At 38.8% G+C, this 22747-nt stretch overlaps 1 protein-coding gene across 1 annotated transcript in view; it reads left to right on the top strand.

Annotated features, from left to right (window-relative positions):
• The window catches only part of kctd16b (potassium channel tetramerization domain containing 16b), a 59343-nt gene extending 43477 nt beyond the window's left edge, over positions 1-15866 (top strand). The window contains exon 2 of the mRNA XM_026328800.1: positions 15409-15866. Coding sequence (XP_026184585.1) covers positions 15409-15866 — 458 coding nt within the window. The remainder of the gene's footprint in view (positions 1-15408) is intronic.
• Positions 15867-22747: the final 6881 nt, after the last annotated feature.

The following is a 22747-nucleotide window of genomic DNA, read 5'->3' as shown; positions in this document are numbered from 1 at the left end:
GAAAAGGCCTATATATTTCAGCCATTGAAAAGTTATAACTCACACTATTGTCATTCCAATAAAATGACCATAGTGAAGAAGTCTCAAATTCCTCTTGATAACATAGAAAAGCTGGTCTGCTTGTCTGCCTCCCCTCAGAGTACATCAGTGCTGCCAGATGCATGGTATACTGTAAATTCATTTACTCCTGGTGGGAAGGAAATGAATAGAGACTGTCCTACTGCACCATCTGAGCTCATTACAGAACTGTTCTCTATGTTATCTCCATGTTACTGAACTGTACTGTGGGGGTTTATCTGAGAAACAGGGAACAAGCCAATATACACATGTGCCTATTATAAAACACATCATCATATTCAGCCACTAACTTACAACACCAACAGTTTACATGTATATTTTAAATAGGACATTTACCCACAACAGAGTTTTGTTTTAATGTAGGGATTACATTTAAGACTGCATTGTGTTCCATTACAATCTCTTTTATAAATATCTATTACAGTGATATGACTACTTGAATAAATAAAAACGATGTTTGAGTGAATACTCTAGTTCTGTTAACATGTTTTGTTGTTTAAAAAATAAGTACGCCAACCATATTGAGTGTTTTTTTTTTAATTTATAGAATTACACAACATTTCTCTGTCTTTTACTGCACAGATGCAAGCGGAGAGTGACAAGAGGTATACACACGAGCAGATGTAAGTTGGCAAAGTGAGCAACTGGACTATCTACTATCTATAGAGGAAGGTTGGCATTTGCGTACTTGACTGAATTCCTCAGCTGCAGCAGTCTTGACTTTACATATGGTCTCCTTTTCAATGATCACTACTAAAATGGTCACTTTTAGGCAGGGGAAGTTACTTTTTTGTATAATCAGTAAGTTATGAGCGTTGTCTGCATGTGCATGTATGGGAGTTTTCATTTTAAAAAAGTTATAACTCTCACTGAGAGACACCATATGGACATCTGTCAGTGAGCTGTAGAGCAGCTAAATGTAGGGTGTCGGGAACACAGCCAGCTTGCAATATATGCACATCACCCCATACACACACAAACACAATTTAAACATGCTGCACACATTGAGACGCACACTCATGCTCACCAGCTGTGTGAAAAGAGTAAGTTAATGACACTTAGCATGAGATCAATTCTAGAGATGCTCTAAAAGTCACAATGAGGCAAAGCTGTTGTAGCTAATGGGCCAACACACAGACACACAAATGTATACACATCTTCACTAATGAACACACATGCAAACACATGAAATTAGTTAACTAAACTGCTAAAATAATGTAGCAAACTGAACAGATATATAAATTATTTTCTTTGGCTTTAAAATGGAGACATTTGAAGTGATATATATTTTTCCCTCTCATCTGTCTAATCTGGTTTCGGCCATGTACATGACACTTGGCATACACAGGAGTCCTGACACGTCACTTTACTGCCAACTATGTTTGTGCTTGGTCATGCTTCAAGGTTGTTGCCCCTTGCTATCTGTCTACGAGTATGCATGGGTGTGTTCATGTGCATACATGTGTGATAAGATTTGTGATTTGTGATTTTGTGTGGTGTCTGTGTCTTTGGTGGCTGTGACCCACTTCCTCCCTCTACCCATCATGCATAGTCCCTAATGAGGCCCCTGGGAAGCTGTCCAGAGCTCGTGGTTCTCCGCTCCTCTGCCAGCTCTATTACAAAGCTGCTGCCTTTAAGGCTGTATGGCCTTTAAAGCCCCATGGTTGGGAACCAAGTGTCCAGATTGTCATTGTCCTTACTGACATTAACAGCATCAGTTTTGGCCTATATACACTGATGGCATCATTTAAAATCATTTTGTAAACCCAATCATAAACACATGCACATTTGCACAAAGCAAGAAACTTCACATCCACACACAAACTGCTCACAGCTCCTTGCATGATGTATATTTTGTTTGCTGGAAGCTGTTTCTTTTTTATTTTTTTCTCCTGTTTGTCTGTCATCTCATCATGAGTGACTCTAGAAGAACAGCAGTGGCGACTGAAAACACAGCAACCATACAAACAAAAATAATGTCCCCACTTTCAACAAAATGCCTGAAAAAAGGCAACACAATAGATGACTGGCAGAGAGGTGGGAATGAAAAAGCTGGGAACTGTATGAGAAAAGGATGGAAAAAGAGGGTGCAAAATGTGCCGGCCATAGAGACAGAACATCAGTATGTGGAGATTTACTGTAGGTTAAGTTAAAGAATGTCATTTCCCCTCAGGGAGTATCCTATTTCCTTTGGTTCACGAACCGTGCTTTTTCTTGCACATCCTGTAAATCCTCCCTGCTGGGAATACTCCAGGTGAAATGGGACAACTGCAATGAGCCATTTACAGATGATGCTCCAGACTGAGGCACTTAACTTGGAGTAGATGCTTGGAGTGGAGTGTAAAGAGGGAAAAGCAGTACTCAAGTTCACGGACTGTTTTGTTTTCACACAGTTCATGGGGATGAGATGTTAAACTCTAATAAGCATGCACTCTCACAGCCACCTGCACAGAGAGAAAGCATCAAAAAGAGACATTCATAATACTGAAAGATGCTGTAGTGCTAAAATCCTGCCTAAATGGCTAAATTGAAAATTATCCTTGTTGGCTTCAGACCAAATCTCTCCAGCGCTCATCGCATCTGTTTCCTCTCTCAGCTTTTCCTCTCAATAAAGAAAAACAATTCTGGACCATGTGGCCCCCTGCTTAAAAAGAGAAGAGCAGATCAGGTAAAAAAGGGTGATGGAATCAAAGATAAAGAGACCATTTGCAGAAAATCCTGCCGGGACCTGAGAGGATTTGACACCATGATAAGATCGTATTGATCAAATGCCTTTCGGTCTGCATACCTTTCAAAGCCAACAACAGCCTTTCTTAATGTTTTTATTCATTTACGTTTCAGTCAATCCTTTCATCACAATGACCATCCATCCTGGACAACTGCATTGATTTTCTCTTAAACCAGAATCACTCACGCTTGCTTTAAAAGCTTATATGGTATTAGGATTTTTTGATTGGTATTGTACAAGCATATTTGTAATCTACAGTCATAATATTCTGTAATATTTCAGACGTCAGCCTAGACATTCCCATCATTATTGATCAGAACCAGCGAGCATCCTGGGATTTTCCTGCACCACAGTTTTTTTACTCTCCCGAGAATGAGAGTAAACATGAACAGCAGCATTCGGTAGCAGGCTTGTGAATGAAAACAAGAATGAGAAATGTCAGAAGTGGAACTGTGGTTCTTGTTGAATTGAAGGCTTAAAAAAATCAGAAAACAGAGTTCTGCTAGTATATATGTGTACTGTAACTGATATATGGGTCACTGAGGATAGTAAGAGACATGAATGTTTTATAAGTTGAGGTGGTTTGGGACTGACTGCAGTCTTGCTGACGCTGATTGTTACGGACATACAAAAAAGGCCATGACATCCCTCCTGCTGCATCCAGTATCACAGCAAACACGCTACTGAAGCTCCACCATCAGGATAGCTATAGAAAGGTCAGTTAGACTTACTGATACATGCTAAACAGCTGAAAGAAAAAGAGTGGGAAAAGACTGAGACAGACAAAAGAAAGAGAAAAGAAATAGCGAGAGAAAAGCTGCAAAGATTTCATTATCTTTAGAGAAAGGGGTAAGAGAGGTCGGAAGACACGTCAGGGAGACAGAATGGAGATTGACTATGAATAGATGAAAAAAGTGGATGACAGAAAATTTGACCAAAGGGAAGAGAAAAAGAATAGAAATAGGAAAAATTAAGGCTCAGTGTTGTAATGATAAAAATTGCCATCTATTAAAAGAAGAAAAATGAATGCTCATTATTGTAAATGTAAAAGTGGAACTAAAATGAACTGAAGTGTCATTTACCACAAATGCCAGAGTTTATGATTAGTAACTGAAATCATCACAGATTCAGCACAGTGACAGGATAAATGCAGTCACAGCGAAACATGAGGTCATTTATTAGCAGCTGCATCTTGAAAGTTAGTCTCTTTATTTTTGGACTAGAAAAAAAGACAATAGTGTATTGTGGTGGTTACTGTGGGAATATGCAGTACCAGCCATCCAGTCCTTGCCTAACCAGAGTGACAGTTGGGTACTTATTTTTGGCAGGAAGTCAAACATGTTTCCAGTTGGTGTTAGCCTCTTTCTGGGTTGTCCCATTTGTGATTTTCAAGGGGCAGGCATGGGGAGAGGACTGTGTCTGGTTTGGGGACTTCAGAATTGCTTCTCAGCTCTTTGCTGACAATGTGGTTCAGTTGGCTTCATCAGACCATGACCTTCAGGACTGGAACAATCTGCAGCTGAGGGTAAAGCAGCTGGGACATGAGTCGGCACCACTGAGTCTAAATCTGTGCTTCTCTGTCGGAAAACGGTGGATAGGTCCACTTCAGGCTGGGAGTGAATTGCTGCCCCAAGTGAAGGAGATTAAGTCTTGCTCACAGGTGAGGGTAAGCTTGAGCATGAGATTGACAGATGGATCGGTGCAGCATCAGTAGCAATGCAGGCTTTGTAACAGAAAATGGTGGCAAAGATGGAGCATAGCTGGAAGGTACGGCTTTTGATTTAATCCAAACTCACTTGTGGTCATCAGCTTTGGGGAGACACCAAAGGAATGAAATTGTAAATAGAAGCTGTCCAAACAAGTTTCCCCACCAACAGAAAAAAATCCAACTTTGTGTTGGTAGAAGCTAGTGCAGGTGGTTTCAGCATCTCATTTGGATTCCTCCTTGACACCTTCCACTGGAGATTTTCCACAGACATCCAACTGGTAGGAGACCCCAGGGCAGAGCCAGAACATGATGGTGAAATCATCTATCTCATTTGGCATGGAAATGCCAGAGTACCCAAGGAGGAATTGCAAGCCATTGCTGGGGATGGAGATGTCTGGATTAGCTTGTTTAGCCTGCTGCTACCAAGAAAAATGGATGAATGGAAGTGGCCTTCCCAAACTTGCATGTGTATGTAACAGATGGGTAATGAAAGAAAGTGTGTGACAGAGGGATGGAGATAGTGGCTGGTGAGCGCTCTGCTGGGCAGCGATAATGCCCCTGGAATTGTTTGCTGATTACAGCATGTTTGTTTATGTCGACATCATCTGCTGATAATTCATCTGCAGACACTGCCAGAGCAGTTCTGTTTGACGGGGGCAATATGTAGTGTTCACTTTTATTACCACAAATGTGTCAATATACATAACTGTTGTGTTTGCACATCTTCACATGTTGTACAAACGCTCAAATGTGTAAGATCTTATGCCTTATAGTCATTACAATAATACACAAGCCTGGACATCTACATTTGCCTTTTTTGTGAAATATTTTGTTTTAGTTTAAATCACAGTTATTTTGCTGCGTAGGCCTTTGAGAAGCTGCCATTTCTCCTTTGTCACTGCTCAGTACACCTTCCACCCTCCAACTGCAGAGTTAAATTGTTTTATTTATTGTTCACGCAGCGCTCTACTGTATGTGTGGTCTGTATTTTTACCGCAGGCTGCATGGTGCCAGCGTCTCTGCTGCTTCAGGTTGCTCACTCAGTTGCTTTGTCATCAAAAACCACTGTTTTTTTTTCTGACTGTAGAGAATCAACTGGTCATAGGCTACCATTAATCACTCAGGTAGACCCACAAGAGCCACAGCCATGTACACGTGAATATTGTAAATCAGTAAATATATAATTTCTATTTGTAGTGCAACTGCTGCTAGTATTATTACTATATATAGATGTTTTTCTCACCCCACTTTTTGAATTTGTGAGCAGTTTGATAACAATGGGCCCTTTTAACTGTCTGCATCAACATTATGTTGCTATTTACTGTTTTCATTTCACATTTTTCATAAACAACAAAGATCTGTGCTGTCATAACAATATGAACCTCTAAATCTACCTATTTGAGGATCAGTGGATGAGAGGTAAAGGTAAAATAGTAATGGAGCTATAGATGTAGGATCATTGGCTTGATCAGACATTTTTCAGTATAAACAGGGTAATTATAGGGAAGTGGCAACAATAAAATCTAACAATATGAAGAGTGACTGGCATTCAGCATTGGATGTGAGAGACAGAACCAAGTTCATTGTTTGTCAGAAAAGGATCATTAATTTGCGTCATTTTGTGTTTGTTTAAGAGAGTAGTCTGAAAATGGGGTTGTGAAAGTGATCGTTTTCACAAGTATGATTAATGAAACAGAGGGTGGTTCTTCTAAAATGGAAACCTTTTGGACATTTGTAGAGCAGGCCTGATTAGTAATCAGTACAATTGGTCTTCAAGTGGAAAGTTCCACTGTGCATGAATCGGGGCAGCTACCCAAGTCCCATTGTTACAATTAGTTTTAGTGCATGTGAGGACAGGGCCCTACTGGTCTATGTCAGACATTAATTGGTCATTTTTCCTTCATGTTGAAACTTTCCACCATACTAAGAAAAATTACACTCTTATATATTATATTTTTATTCTTTCTGCTTCTTTGAATTTTCCTGCTCTCAATCTCTCCCTACTACCAGTAATTTCTGCATGCTGTAGTGCTAAAATCCTGCATGCAAAAATGATATGAAAATAAAAGCTAATTCCAGTGGTATCAAATTTGTTCTCAGAAATTGTGCGAATTTGCCCAAGTATAGCAGTATACTGCAGTGTAATCTTTGAGGTAAGCCTGTCAGTCTGCTTGTAACATATGGCGAATTACATGTGGCATGTGTTATACATTTTTAGTTTTAGATTAGTCTAACTTTTAAAAAATGAGAGCTATAAACTATGTGGATAAGAAGAGGAGGGAAAACAGGGAAACAGAAGAACGATAGAGAATACAAAGAGAGTATGAGGGTAAGACGTGCTGCTAGAAATGGAAACTCCTGTCACCGGGTAGTGTCACTCTGAAGCGAAATGTAACACCTGCTTGTGGGGAAGAATGACATTTTCACTGAGCAAACGCACAGAACAAAAGCATGAGTGCAAAAACACACTCACCAAGGCATACAGGCTTTAAATACAGGGGTGAGTAAATGCTGGCAGGAAACTAACTTGGTTTAAGCTGAACAGTCACACATCACTGTGAGGGACTAATTACGCTGCATCAAGAGAAGACGGGGAGAAGAACAGGAGACAGGGAGAGGAAATGTTTCATTCTTGTTATCTATTATGCCAACCCTGCAAAACACAGCTCAAACTGCTAGAGATTACACACCTCTTCCATTCTTAATATATGCTGAATCTTCATTTGACATCTTTGTCCAGAACTCATTCTCAGGGCCAAGGACAGTTTAATCAATATCTGACCAACCAAGCTTCTCCCCAGAGCTAAAAACCAGACAGCTGAGATGTAAAGCAGGCCACAGGTTCAAACTCCAGCATGACACATGCTGGTGATGTCAGAAGTGTCCTTGGGCAAGACGCTGAATTACTGCCAACTTTAATTGCTATTCCTCTGACCTCTTCATGGAGGAAGGCATGTGGAAAAGGAATCTCCTTGTAGGTATAAACACATTATCACATTTTCATTACCTTTAATCTGTGAAGACATCAGGATGTGCCATAGCGCTGGGAGCTGCTCGGCTGGTATTGAAAAGACTGACTTTGTGGATACAAAGAACGTTTGTCTGAGCTTCTCAACTAAAGTAAAATCCATTTTATAGCAGCAATATCAGCTCTGAACCAGAAAATAGACTCATACGCCCAGAAAATCACACAGAGTACAGTCAGCGTCTCATTTCTCTCTTTTCTGATTGATTTTCTATGGTGCTACCATCGGTCTGATGCTCAAGGAAGGAAGAAACTCTCTTAGCTTTGTTTTTGCCAGGGCAATCTCAACACTCAGTCATTAATCTCAACCTTTCCTGGGACTGTAGTGATAGCATATTATGTGAGTTGAGCTCCATTAGTATTTTAGTGTTAAATTGCAGTTTGGTGATCAATCAAAGCCATTAGTGTTCTCTTTGTAAAATACAATAAAAAGTGCATCACACTGTAACTTTAGGATTGAGGCCCCATATATATATATATATATATATATATATATATATATATAGAAAAGCATGTATAGATGGATAGATGGATAGAAGTATCTACCTACCTATGTATCTATCTATCTATCTATCTATCTATCTATCTATCTATCTGGCATAAGTTTGGCCCTTGTGGTTTTGTGTTATGGTACCCCTTAACAACACCATAAGTACTGTAGTCTGATCCACTCATCCACTGACAGTGGCATAAAAAGAGAGAAAACATGGAGCTTACACTATCTTACATGAGCATACTCTATCTCGCATGCCATATTGTGAGATCTCCATGCAAATTTGCTTTAGTGAGCTGAACTTTTGTCTGTTTAGTCCTAATTTACTAAAACATTTCACTGAAATTATGTATTAGTAAGTCTGAAGAGTTGAACAGGTTATCACAGAACATGCCCAATCTTCAGTCTGGGCTGTCTGCTTGTCAGGATGGAAGGAAATAAGATGGACACAGAGTTAGAGACAATAATAAGGTAAAATATGGAAAGCAACTAATGAAAGGAGCAGAAACCTTAATCTGAGAGAGAAAGACAGATGAAGATGAGACACACCGAGGAAGACAGAGGAAGGCGGGAAGAGATGAGGCAGGGAGCGAGACACAGCCTCAGAAAGATGCAGATGGCAGAGTTGAGGTGAGGGAGAGGGTTATAGATAGAGGAGGTTTATTTGCTTTTGTTGTGCCAACATCATTTATCTCTGGTGAACAGCCTCCCAGTGCTGAGAGGCTGTATGACAGAAATCAATCAGAGGGCAATCGTCCATACACTTCCACTGATGTGCCAACCCATCAATACAGGCATTAGGAGAGGAACAGAAAGGGAGGGATGCAAGGAGACAGGAAGAGAAAGATGAAAAGTGCAGACCAAAAAAAAGAGATAGTACAAGAAAAAAATAATTACAAAATGGGACTGAAAGTGAAAGAAGCTTTGTTTTAGCCCAGAAGAAAACATAATTATTTCTTTTTCCCAGAATAAGACAACATGTGAGCTAAATATCTGAGTCTGTTGGACTCACCATGCAATGAGAACAGACCAGATGAATCATGATGCATGAGTTGCTTAGAGACATCAGATTGTTATGCTTTTTGGATCTTTTCTCTTCTCTTGATTTTACAAACTTTAGTGGCATTTCATATAAAAAGGAGACAGAAAAAAAAAGAATTCAAGACACAATCAGTTCACGCTTAGCTCCAGGGGGTGTACTGCTGTTCACAACTTTCATAAACAAAATGGTTATGTTTAATTGCTAATATGCTCTGAGCTGGACCATTAGTAGACAAAGTCTCACTTAAGAGTCCAAAATCAGTGTGCTAAAACAGAACTCTACAGATATACAAAGTGTAATGCACTAACTGTCAGCATCCAACTAAACACAAAAAGTGTTGGTGTTGAGGCATAAAGTATTGATGTTTTTCTTTGCAGCACAAAAATACTTGCATGACCATCATGAATACTGACAGTTTGAAACTGTCTACATATACTGTATATATCAAATAACATTTTCTACAACTCATCATTGAATAAGACCTTTAAGCAATAGCCAATGTGAGGAAATGATAGATGGATGACAGATATATAATATTAGGCTTGTATATATGTGTGTGTGTGTGTGTGTGTTGTTTTTCAGTGTGCATTATGTGTGTGAGTTCTGTGTAATTGTGAATGTATTGTGTGTCAGCCAAGTCTTTTTACTGACCAGAACTAACACAAATTGGGGAGGTCCCTGCAGAGATCAATGTATCACCTGTCACAAAGCATTGTTTGTGTTTGTGTGTGTGTGTGTGTGTGTGTGTGTGTGTGTCTCTAATAGCATGTGACAGTTATAAGACTTCAGTCACACCTCCTGTCCATCTTCCCGGAAAAGAAACAACACAAGATCAAATGAAGTGACTGCTGGACACACAGTGTAACGCAACACACACACACAAAGCAACAGCGGGTGTGTTGAGTGATGCTGGACAGAGGCATGGCCGACAGTCTGACACCTCCAATGACTTGAATGGAAACCCCACCTCACACACCACCTCCTTTTGTCTGCCCAGTGGTACTGTATACAGATAATAGTTCTGAGGCCAATGCCACTTACTCACTGAGGGATGGAGATAGGCGTGTAAATGCACATATCACACACTCATGCACTACAAGATGTATGATGTATGTGAAGGCAGGCAAGCTGCAAGGAAGCACACAAACTGACCTACATCACCGACCCACACAAACATTCACTCAGCCCTGAAAGAAAGTATGGCTTTACCATTACATGTGAGTACAGGATGCCACAAGTGTCTACGTATAGAAAGGATCAACAAACACACAAAATAACTTATTTCTAATTTTATGAACACAGTGCTTTTTTTTGGTAATTTATGACTTAATTTGAAAAGTGGACATAAACACATTATAACAAAGTCTATAGCAGTCTTGCCTTCGTTAATCTTGAATCCTTGTTTTTCCAGGGTCCTATAGGCCTGATAAGCAGGATAATGCCACTTCAAATTTATACAATGAACATAATCTCACAGGAGCAGTTCAGTACAACTAAAATTGTTTTCTTACTTAATTAAGGGCCTTGCTCAAGGCAAATGCTCCTGAATCGGTTCCTTGCCCAGTGTTATCCTGGGGGTCTTAGTTTGAATCAGCTAAGCCCACTTCTTCAACGTTTCAAGCTTCTGTTTTTCCATTAATCAATGTAGGAGATCTGTCAGACTCTGCTCCAACGCCAACTATCAGATGATATACACTGTAGCTATGCACTGTCTAAATTGATCATCATTTGTGAGGTTGCTATCTGTCATCACAAGATCTGTTTACCAGCGTTATTCTGGTAACCGTTGTTGTTATAGGTCTTAGCTTGTCAATATTTCCATTTATTTGATAAATTATCCAACACCATACTAAATAAGGTTATAATAGCAAGAGGCAGAAAGCTGTTAAAGAAACAAGCTCTCTGCTTTAGGAAGTGTACTGTACCATGAATGTGGTCTGCCTGCAACCATCCTGTCTCCACTGTGCTTTCCAAAAAAAAAAAAAAAAAAAGAGTGACGCCCATGAATTAAAAATCAAGAACAAGGTTTTTTATAACAATGATTCATTTTTTGGTAAAAGAACCAGGATCTCGTCTGATTTAATATGGTCGTTTTTTCCTATCCTGCTAGTAGACTTACATTATATCCTTCCTATTGTTTTACTATTAGTTTTTTCCCACTATTATAAATACTCCTATAATTGTCATTTATTTGACGTGCAGTATCTCAAATAGAAAAAAAAAAAGTAATTACATACATCTTTACTTTTATTCTTCTGCAATGTGACCAAACAAGCAATGAGTTGGTGTCAAGACTTTATGATTTAAATGTCACCTTCTGTGATTTATTCTACAGCTTTCCAAAAATACTGACATGCACGTGAACGTGATGGACAGAAATGGGGACATCGTCTCACCAAGACATCACCTGACTGATATGAACAATGAACCTCATGTTATTTTCTGAATGAACAGCTCATTCAACACAGTTTCCTAGCTGTTGTAGAGAAAAACTGTCAAATGCAAATACAGAATATTTGCCCTTATACTAATTATCTATATTATGTATACTTCTTTCATAGGAAGAAATGAGATATTCTTTGATCTTAAATCTGTACAAACGTGCCACCTGTTATACAAAGCATCCACCAACATATTGTGCCAAACCACTGACTTATAAAATATATCGACAAGATATTGCCCCATTAAGCAGGGTGCTCAGGCATGATACAAGGAAATTTATCACATTTCCTGCAGTTTAAAAGGACTCAGGTGCAGAAGTACAAGCAAACCTTCAATTATAAATGTCCACCTGAGTGAGGGATACAGGCGTGCTTTAGGCCAATCAGTAGCAAGATGCATCATTCCTCCCCATTTTAATTAAAATCAGTTTGTGTAGCAGCTACAGCCTTTCAAACTTTGAGACCTTGACCTTTAATTATGGCAACTCTGTCAGTGTAAATTGTGGCGCTCCAGAGCACACTGCCAAAATGCATCATTCAGCTATGCTTATCTGAGCTATCAAAGGTTTGTGGCAAATGCTAAATTTCTTTGCATTGGACCAGCAATGGAAATCACTGCACCATTTATTTCAAAATGAAATTAGCAGTGTTATTGCAATATTACCTGACATTTTACAAAGTTACAGCATGAACTTTAAGGCACTTCAGGTGGACTGGTGTCAGTCAACTTTGGTCAGTGGTTTCTTTTTATTAGAAGGAGAAAAGGGTGTGAAGCTGTTTGTTTATATACATGTAAATTCAGGGATTTGGCTTGAACATAACATAAAAAGTGGCTTAAATTTCACCTCAACTAGCAAATAAACAACAGACAATAAATTCCAATGAGAAAAGCAGGTTTACACATTTGCACATTTTTTCCACCTCAATTAGCAGAAGAAATTGGTTTTACTACTAAGATGACGATGTGCTACAAAGCTGCAACACTGCATACTGATACATCTTTTTGGTATGTAATTACAGTATCAGTGTAGGTGAGATGAAGAGACACCACTCAGTGAAGTTTCTTAAAATGGAGTCCTTAGTTGAATTATTTGTCAGCCAGGTTGTCATTAAACTAAAGGTGCGACTGGAAACCAGCCAAAATAATAAATCAGATTCCTCCTGGTTGACTTCAGTGTTAGCAAGGCTAATAGCCACTTACAATACCTGTAAATTAAAGCAACATGTCACTGTCAAGATGTACTGTATGTAGAGCTAAGTGGAGGTGGATATCATTACTGAATGCCAAAGATTAATCCAAATGTCGTATATCAAATGCACACACACGTCTAACATATATGTGCATGCAAACACACACACACAGTTAACAAGGCTCTTTAAGTTACTGCAGCTTTACCAGTCTCATTGTGTAATTTTATTTAGACAGGCAGATTGGCTACTGGCAAATATAATGATTCACCAGAGTCTGGGGGCATATTTTAAAATACCAATTACGAGTCTATCAGAGGGCTCCCTCTTCACTCAGAGTGACATCAATGAACTTGTGTCCCTAAAGAGGTTGCATGGAGTTTTGGAAGTAATGTTATTGCACCCATCGTGGGTTTAAGCGCTCTATACCGCATTTGTAGAACATCTAATGTCTGTGGTTAATGCATTTTTACTTGTGTTTGTGTCTTTGTCTCAAGCGGATGTATGTGTGAATAGTGTGTCTGTGCATGTGGAAGTTGTAAATGTCAGCAGTAATTAAATAGATCCGAAGCTGGTAAGGGTGTCAAAGCGTGTAACGCTCCATTTCTGTCACAGCCTTTGATGGGTGATGTGTATTTCACAGAAAGTAGGCAGAAGTGTGCATGTGTGTGTATATATTTAGTTCTGTACTGAATATTGGTCCTCCTCCCATTTAGACTAACAGTGGGAGTGAGTGTTAAAGCCATCCAAGAAATATTTCTTCTATTTATTCTCACATAAATGTAGTTGCGATACATGGTAGCTGTTTATGAGTGGTACTTAGAGGAACAAATATTGGTTGGATGAACTGACTTTTCTTTTGCTGCTTCTCTATAAACAAGTCTGCTGAAGACAAAGGGAATTAAAAGAGGGGGCATTAATTTTAAATAGCATTTATTTATAGTCTTACTATTTTGTCCGAAGCAGCACATGAAAAGAAATTATGGTATTATTGAATTTGATGAATAGAAGATGCATGAAAAGCTAAAGCCAGCACTTGCGTGTGTGTGTGCGTGTGTGTGTGCGTGTGTGTGTGCGTGTGTGTGTGTGTGTGTGTGTGTGTGTGTGTGTGTGGTAGTATAGCCAGTAAGGGGTGGAGCTCAAAATCTGAATCAGCGGGGGGGGACATATGTATTTGCCTCAAGGGTTTTGATCTCTCTCCTCACAAAACAGAGAGTCCATCAGCAACAGATATCTCTTCAATAATTCAGGAGGTTAGCATGAAAAATAAATGGCTGTTTCCTGCAGTGTGAGGTTAGTACTACTGCTCTGCTTCCACCATATCGTTCAAGCCTACTGTAAACCCAAACTGAGGTTAGGCTGAGCAGCTGATACCTTTCAGCGATGATTGTGGATCATTGCTTTAGTGTCATTAGTTGAAACCACACGTACTGTGTAACTGCCTCAAACACATTACTGAGATTTACTGTGAGATGGTGGAACCTTTGGACACAGATTTCCTGGCCAGTGTAAGCTCCAGATCAAGTGAAACAGCTGTGTTTCTGAAGTTTACTGTCCTACTGAGGGTATGCAGCTCAATATAAACTCTGATCTCAAACCCCATCAATTCCAAGCTTTGCACAGAATGGTTTTTTAGAGGGTGATAAAAACACTTCAGAAGTTTAAAAAAAAAAAAACACACTTGTCTGCCAAGTCTGGCTTTTCAGTACTGCTGACCTTATTTGGTTATTTAGGTCAAATGATGTCTCAGAATCTCAATATTTTTAGAAGACTAGGTTAATTAGAACCATTTAATTTACATGTAGCTAGTAGCTCAACTTTACAGAAATAAAGTCATTTAGTTGCTGCTGAAATAACATATGTAACCTAGATATATTTAGTCAGTGTTAACCTGGGCCTCCACATGTTTTGACAACAAATCACTAAATCAGTACTGAGTTTTCTGTTCCAGTGAGTCATAGAACTCCTCTTGGTCTAACACTAACTTGGTCTTGGCTCTTTTCTAATAACCTGTTTAATTTAACCATATATGTGTAATAGATTTCTACTCTATTAAAACAAACAGCAGGTTTCTGAGAAATCCTGCTGCTTGTACTTGGAGAATTGAACATCTGTTCATTGGACAGACATTTCACAGTTTTCAACAATTTTAGTCTGTAACAATATTGCAATCATTTCTACTTAAAGGCTACAGTCAAAAAGGATTTATAATGTTCAAATGTTATTCATCCTGCAGTAGCTTCTCTTTTATTAAGTCCAAAGACAACAGCCTTCAGTGTTTCATAGTAAATACATGTACAGCATGTAAACCTGGACCTTCACTGCACATTTACAAATGGTATTAGCTCTTCCACTTGTTTCATGTGACAGCGTGGCTGTGTGAGGTTAGTTTTCTGAACAATACAGGCTTGTCACAGTCACCCAGCTCACTTCCATGATGAGACTGGAAGTGAGCCAGTTGTCCCTCATGTCATGTCACTTTGTTCTAGGTTATAGTCATTTGGCATTAGCTGAATTTTCTTCTTTGTCCACTGTCAGTGCTTATTACATTGCCTTTCTTCTCCTGTCTGGCTAATTTGTGCATCTCTTTGTGCCCCCAGTCTCTTGTTTTTTTTCTTGATGACTGGCACAGAAGAGAGAAAAGGTGTAAAAAATAGCTCTGCATGAAATATGTTAACACCCTCTCTGCCTCTCTCCTGTTCCAGGTGGTCCATCACGTTGGTCCTCCCCTCCGTGTGACTGCTGCTGCAAGAACCATAAAGGCGATGGTGAGAGTGGCACCTCCTTCAATGAGCTGTCCACCTCTAGCTCTGAGAGCCAGTCAGAGGCCAGTTCTCCCCAGGGAACAGTCATCTGTGGCCCGGTCAGCCGCCAGCCACACCCCCATGCCAACGTTCAAACCCTGGACAGGCCGCTAAAAAAGGGCCCTGTTGCCATGCTTCAGCAGTCCGAGCAGCGACGGAAGAGTGACTTGCTACGCACGCTTACAGCAAGCTCCCGTGACACCAGCACCTGCAAGAAGAGGCCGGCGAAAGAGAAGCTGACGGTCGAGGAGGAACTGGAAAAGTGCATTCAAGACTTCCGCAAGATCAAGATCCCAGAGAGGTTCCCTGAGAGGAAATACATGTGGCAGGCCGACCTGCTGAGAAAGTACCGCCTCTGAGCCAGGAAACAGGACAGAGGGAGAAGACATGAGGCCAAGGATCAGTTTACAAGTTTTTTGATCATGACCTTTGAAACACAAGGGAGATAACACAAAACTCATTGGAATTCATTTTCTGGAGGAAACCTCACCGTTATGCCAGGTTGAAAGTCTATACCGAAGCTAAACAGAAGCATTAAAAACAGACCTATGTAGTATGTATGTGTGTGTATGTAGTTTAGGCTTACTGTATGTACTATATGTATGTGTTGTACCTTGCTGAATGCTCTAGAGCTTTGAATAACCCATCCCTGAGGGTGAATCAGAATGGGTGAAAGACATCCTCTGTGGACTGATCAACCAACCGAAGGATTGCAGATGGCTATGCTGGGGATTAGTGATGGTTACAGGACTGCACACACTGTCGTCAGTCAGCATTTTGCTGAAAAACCATCATGGGAACTACAGTTTAAGTCCACAAACATTGATTTTGTATGTGAATGTGTGGGTTTATGTGTGTATGTGTGTGTGTGTTTGCACTGAGGTGGCCTAGAGGTCACAGATAAATCTGCATCAGGATCCATTAATAATTCATGCTGTCCCGACAGTGCTTTCACTATAAATACATCCAGAACTCTCTGCTGCCAGATTGGTGTAAACAGCTGGGTTGATTACTTTACTTTTAGGCAACATTTGGGGACCTCTGAGGTAGGAGGAGGCACAACTTCAACAGCACCACGATTAATTTTCCCTTCTACTATATTACAAATGCACCCTCAAGTGAATCAAACTGCACAGGGTTGCAGTGATTTTTGCCAAGTGGGCTGGATGTACTAGATGTAGAGCAACAACCAGGTTGCTCTGTGAAGGATAAGTGGGAGAATGAAAACCACAAGGAAATACAGAGGATCAATAAAAATAAGTAGCGACTTAATACAATTATACACAATCTTCACACGCACACATTTCCAAATACAAACACAGAGTCATCAGCCATCAGGACATTTAAGGCATGTTCTGTGTGTGTTCTAAATATAGAACATGGACAGGATTGCTACATTTACCAACCCTATCAACACAGACTGGTGCTTTCTGAACGGACAGTTAACATAATCAATAGTTATTGATAATGGGGTCTGGTGATAAAGGTCATAGATGTGACCCTTCTTCACACTTACTAGACATTGTGTATTCATTTATGTATTCCTGGCTCTGTCAGCTAGAGGGATGTATTGTGGCATGGATACTGAAACAAACATGGCAGACAACTATTTAAACTTCCAGGTATGTTGATAAGTATTTATTCAAGATATTTCACAGAGAAAATGAAATTACTGACCAACAGTAAATGGCAAACTCACATTTGTTTTCAGAGTTATGAAGCTCAGCTTTTAAATAATTGTTTATGGATTGTTTATTTAAACAGGTAGTGTTATTGACATCACAATTCTGTTTTAGGAGAGAAATATATAAAAGAGGAATGAACAAATGATACCATTAAAACAGTCAAAGGGAAAAAAATTGAACCGATTTATTTTGAGTTTCTATAAAAGTGGAAATGGTTGTAATAGATGATTGGTAATCGACTGCTTGTTATGCATATGTTTGTGGATCACAGCTTCGGGGGGCCAAAAGTCAGATATTCATGACAGACAGCTATAATGAGATATGTATTTGAGTTATTACACTATAAATATTTATGAACTGACTTGCACAGATGAAAGTTCAGAATAACCTTGTGAGTAAAGAAAAACAAAATCAGAAGGAGTGCAATGCATTTTCACAGACAATTTAATTTCTCATATATTTGTTTTTAGAGTTGAAAGTTGAAAGAATAGGTTCTAGTAATAACCACAGCTTTTTTTGCAAGTCACAGTAAGTATACTGTTTAATTAAAGCACACAGACAAAATATGCACAATATATGCTTATTCAAAGATTAGCTTATTTAAAAATCTCCCTGATATGTAAAATTGATCATTAAAAATGTTTTATTCTACTTATTTTTCTATTCAAAGGTGTTTAAATAAATATATAATCAAATACCCTTATATTGCCCATAACATGTATTTCTTGTGAGAGAAGAGGTTCAGAAATTTACAGTTATATTTAGTAGTATCCATATGCGTGTTATGGTTTAGTATAGGTTGCAATAATATAGTTGAAATTGGTGCTAGATACAAACCAACCATTTTCTTTATGTGCAATGAATGTGACTTATTTTTCTACATTGCTAGAATATTACATTTTCATTTAAGTCATTTATCTTTATTTATCTATCAGTCTTATCTTATCCAGATTACACATATGTAAATAAACACCATAAATCACACATAACCAGAATAATGTATTATACTCTGTATATAACATGGAACTCCATGAGGCATAGCTGCTACTCTGCTCTTAGTGATGCAGCAGCCTGACACTAATACAGCAATTTTATTTTCATCATTTGACTGCTGGTCAATTGGGGATATGGGGAAATAGAACACACACCTGCAACATATTATTTATTTATACCAGTTTAACAAATGATAAGCTAGTTGCTTTTCAAGACAACGTGTCAAAAACGAACTGTCAGCACATTTGTCTGACAACACCACAGAGGCAGTCACTGGTGACTAAGATATTTCAGTGATGCTGAATTGCAATCAACAGATCTTCAGTTCTAAAAATCAACCAAAAGAATAAATAATTATCTTTTACTGATGAAGCCCAGCAGGAAGTGACGAGAGCTGCAGCAGAGGTCTGGCAGTGTGGGACACTGACTGCAAATGATCTGTAACCAAATACTGAATATGACACTTTATTTAAGGGGCTTTAGGAGCTTCAGTTACAACACTGGTGAGCTCATTTGCAAATGCCCTCAGGTTAAAGCTAAGAAGCAGAGTTAGACGTGCTGCAGCACAGAACCAACACAACAACTGACTGCATTGTGTAGGATATAAATCTTTGACTTGCATACAAACAAGGAGAACCTATGGTTGCCCACAAGTTATACAGTAAGATGCAGGCCAGAAAATACCTCGCATCATGTTAATTTTTCTATATATTTCTGATTGTTGAGAAAAATTGTTGCATAGCTTTTCGCATGTTTTTGCTAAAGGTAATTTTGACATTCGCAGTAGTTAGCCCTGTGCTGCTCATGTTTGCCAAGTTTAGGCAAGAAAAGCAAGTTGACATTACTGTAGGGACTGCATTAGCTGCACTCTGCCTGCGATTTTTAAAATGTGCTGGTTGGTTTACTTTGAGATGATTCAGCAAATAGGTGGATTAGTCACAGATATGATTAGACATCTGACATGGTTAGAAATGCTGTTGAACAGACGGATTGAAAATGAATATCAAGACACCTGGTGGCCTTCTAGAGTAAACTACAGCTGTTTTTGCACAATGTATAAAGTCAATAGAGAAACACAAGCAAGAAAGTATTTGAAAAAGAGATTAATATATTTACAATCACCTTACATGCACAATACAGCCACAGGTAACGTGTCTGTTAGGAGAGAGAAAGATTCAACTATTTGTTATATTGTAGATCAAAACGTCCGATTTTCACGTTCAGAGCACATGGGATGACATTCAGTTCTTTGGGCCTGATATAAACGACAGATGATGTAAATTGTATTGAAAAGGAATTACTACAATTTTGTTTTTAAGTCAAACGTGATGTATGAAATGCAAGCGAGACTGTGAAGTGACGTTAAGTTTATCAATTTCTGTTATTTTGGAGTGCCCAATTCCAGTCTGTGATTTTACAGTCATGCCCTGCAAGTGTGGCCTGTGTATATAACTGCAGGCTCTGTTACCGTCCTCCCGCCTTTGATGAGCCTGTGATCCACTACGAAAATCACACAATTCTGATAATACCACGGTTGACCTGGCACATGCTGTTTGAAATAAAAGGATGTCTGTTTTGATGTATGTTCTGACACAAAAAAGAAAAAAAGAAAAAATGGTTGAGAAACATTGTGAGCATGTTGGTATACAAAACGTGTAACAGATTTAACTTAGTCTGTTCTTGTGAAAAAGATTATGTCAAAAACTGATATTTAACAGAAAAAAACAAAACTTGTAAAAAATGAAAAAAAGATAAGCACAAATGTGTTGATAGTGTCTGCTGTTCCTCCACAGGTGTATAACTTTATCAGATAAAAAGTCAACTCTGCAATGTGACCGAATTCCTGCAAAACAGAGTGATTCTCACAAGAGGCATCTAGCACATGGAATATTTCAGTGTCAATCTAGGAAATACTGACATTCAAAATTAAATACATCAACGTTTTAAATTATATATAGATTTATTTTCAGGATAAATAAAAACATCAACTGTCAACAGCCAAATGTTCTTTGTGAGAATTTCCCTGTGTTCCAGGTGTGACGTCCTATGACTGCATCTGCATTTAGAGACCGTACAATTCATCTGAGAGTCTTTAGATACGAAACATATACTAATTTTGAAAATGTATGAGTACAACTAATAAACAAGACATTCTGTACAGTGACCCAATGAGTTGTGTTCATTTTCTGTGTATTATGAAGTGGAGTTTTATTAAGTAAGGACATTTGTTTGGATTCTCATCACCTTCTGCCATGACAGTTACTTATATTCTAGGGTGAAGAAAGATATTATGGAATTATTATTGAATTATTCATAGTTCAAGCTACAATATATTTATATTTATAACTGATGACTGAATGATAATAAACTGGAATTATTCTCTTCTCTGAATTGTTACGTAGTAATGTCTTTGGCATATAAACAACCTTCTGCTACCAATCCCACAAAACGGGTGATGATATATAATCATTTTTAAAAGGTATTATTTTTTATTATTTTAATTTTACTTTTTACAGGAAAGTCAGTTACTGCAAGTTTATTACATTACACAACAAAACTGTGCAATATCCAAACTCTGTAACCTTACAAGAAATCGAAGTGTAGGGTTTTTGATGTTATGTATAATCAAAGCAAACAGGTTACACAGACTGCACTGAAAATATGGGGCAAACCGCAAACAAAAGTGACTACACCTGTGATCACTGCAACAAAAGTGATCCGGCCTGTGATTTCCAATTAAGGGTAACTGCAAGAACACGTTTATCAAAGAACCTGTGAGCTTTCTCAGTTTAGGCCTGGGTCAGGAATAATGCAACAAAATAAGAAGCCAGATTGTCAGATTTCATAAAGATGGGAGAGGGTACATAAGCAACACACAATGGTTTAGGAGTTTAGAAAGAAAAAAAAAATTACACCACACAGTTTGCTATTTACTCAGCATTACACTGAAAAGCAGACAAGTGTGAGCTTCCTACCTGACACAACGATTTTCTGTGGAAACAGGTGTTTCAGTGACAGATCAGAGAAGGATATTGCATAAAGTCAACCACTATGGATGAGATCCATAAGGAACATATTACTAAATATGTAGATTAAACTTTGGTGAAGAAGCTGGATGAACAAAGGCAGAATGAATTAGTCTGGATCAGGTGGGGTCCAGTATGTTTGGTGTGGACCCGACCAGGACCACCAGTGAGGGGAAGAAAAAAAAAAGCAAGACCTATGACCTGGCCTAGTTTGTCCACTGGTTTGAATCCAACCAAACACTTTCAAGTAAGATCAGTGAACGAGTAAACAAAAAGTGACACATTTCATGTATATCCCAGAATAATGAGTTGAGCTTGGTGTTCTGTTTTGGTCACAGGTTAAAACAGAACTTGGACCTCCAAGTAGACTGTCTAGACAGCGCAGGTACAAGTAAGAGCCTTTACTCAAAGGTCAGGCAGGTTTATAAGCTGGCAACAGGTAAAACTAAAGAAAAGACAGCAGATACATTTTAAGCCAAGTTAGACAGTCTGATACACAACAGAAGTAAATGTCCACTATATGAATCGAAAGGCTAATGAGGCAATGATAGGCAACCAGAAAGGCGAGTAATTCAATCAGGTGATCTGCAGGAAACCAGAGGCAATGGTGTCTGCTGAGCAAGTGAGTGAGGCAGCGTTGGAAACGGCTGGTGAGTCAAATGTACAAAAGCACAGGCTACAAGTGATTCTTGATTCATCAGTAAAATGAGAATGACAGAAAAAAAAAAAAAAAACACTAAACGTGGGAGTGTTCAGACATTTTTCCAGAGTGGCTGGCTCCACTGCTAGGTTTGTAGCATGAGAGCTCATTTCTTTTGGTGACCACCTGGAGAGGCCACTGACTAATCAGACACATGACAAGGGAATGGAGCAGGAATCACGTTGTCCTATTTCTACTTGAATGACAAAGACACAACGCTTGAGAAAATCCATATAAAAATGTCTACATGTTTCTCAACAAAACTTCAAGACAATCATGTTGACCATTTAGCAGTGGCATATGGAGTGAAATCTGCTATTTTTGTCAGACTGACTTGTCCCCTGACAATACAGCTAATTATAACGATTTTGAAGTCACAATCAGGAAAAGAAAGTCTGGCTGTGAGTGAAGAATGCATGTTTCATGTCTCTCTCTGTTGCTGCCAGCTCTCTGAGGAAGGAAAGAGGAGGGAGAGTATGCAGGGAAGGCTTAAAATAGCATCAGTGGGATCAGCTATCTTCTCAAGATCAGGCAATGGGGGCTGCATGTGGCTCTTAGAGCTGGCCTGACAGCAAAAAGAAGGAAAAAAGAGAAAGTATTGAATTAGGAGCTACAGATTGAATGTAAGAAAAGGGTAGAATTAAAGAATAAGCCAGAAAAATAATGGATAAAAATGTTACTGTGTAGGCAGAGAAGAAATGGAGAAGATAACAAGAAGCGTGCATAGAGTCAGGTGGAGGGGTAAGGGGGTAAAGTCATGAGCAAAAGAAAAATAGCAATGTGAGAAAGGCGCAGAAGAGAAAATAATAGAATAAGAACTAGGAGGGAAAAAAACA

The sequence above is a fragment of the Mastacembelus armatus genome, chromosome 14 (genome assembly GCF_900324485.2).
Source record: "Mastacembelus armatus chromosome 14, fMasArm1.2, whole genome shotgun sequence".
Classification (NCBI taxonomy): Eukaryota; Metazoa; Chordata; class Actinopteri; order Synbranchiformes; family Mastacembelidae; genus Mastacembelus; species Mastacembelus armatus.
The sequence above is the reverse complement of the archived record's forward strand: the minus strand, read 5'-3'. Positions and strand labels throughout refer to the sequence as shown.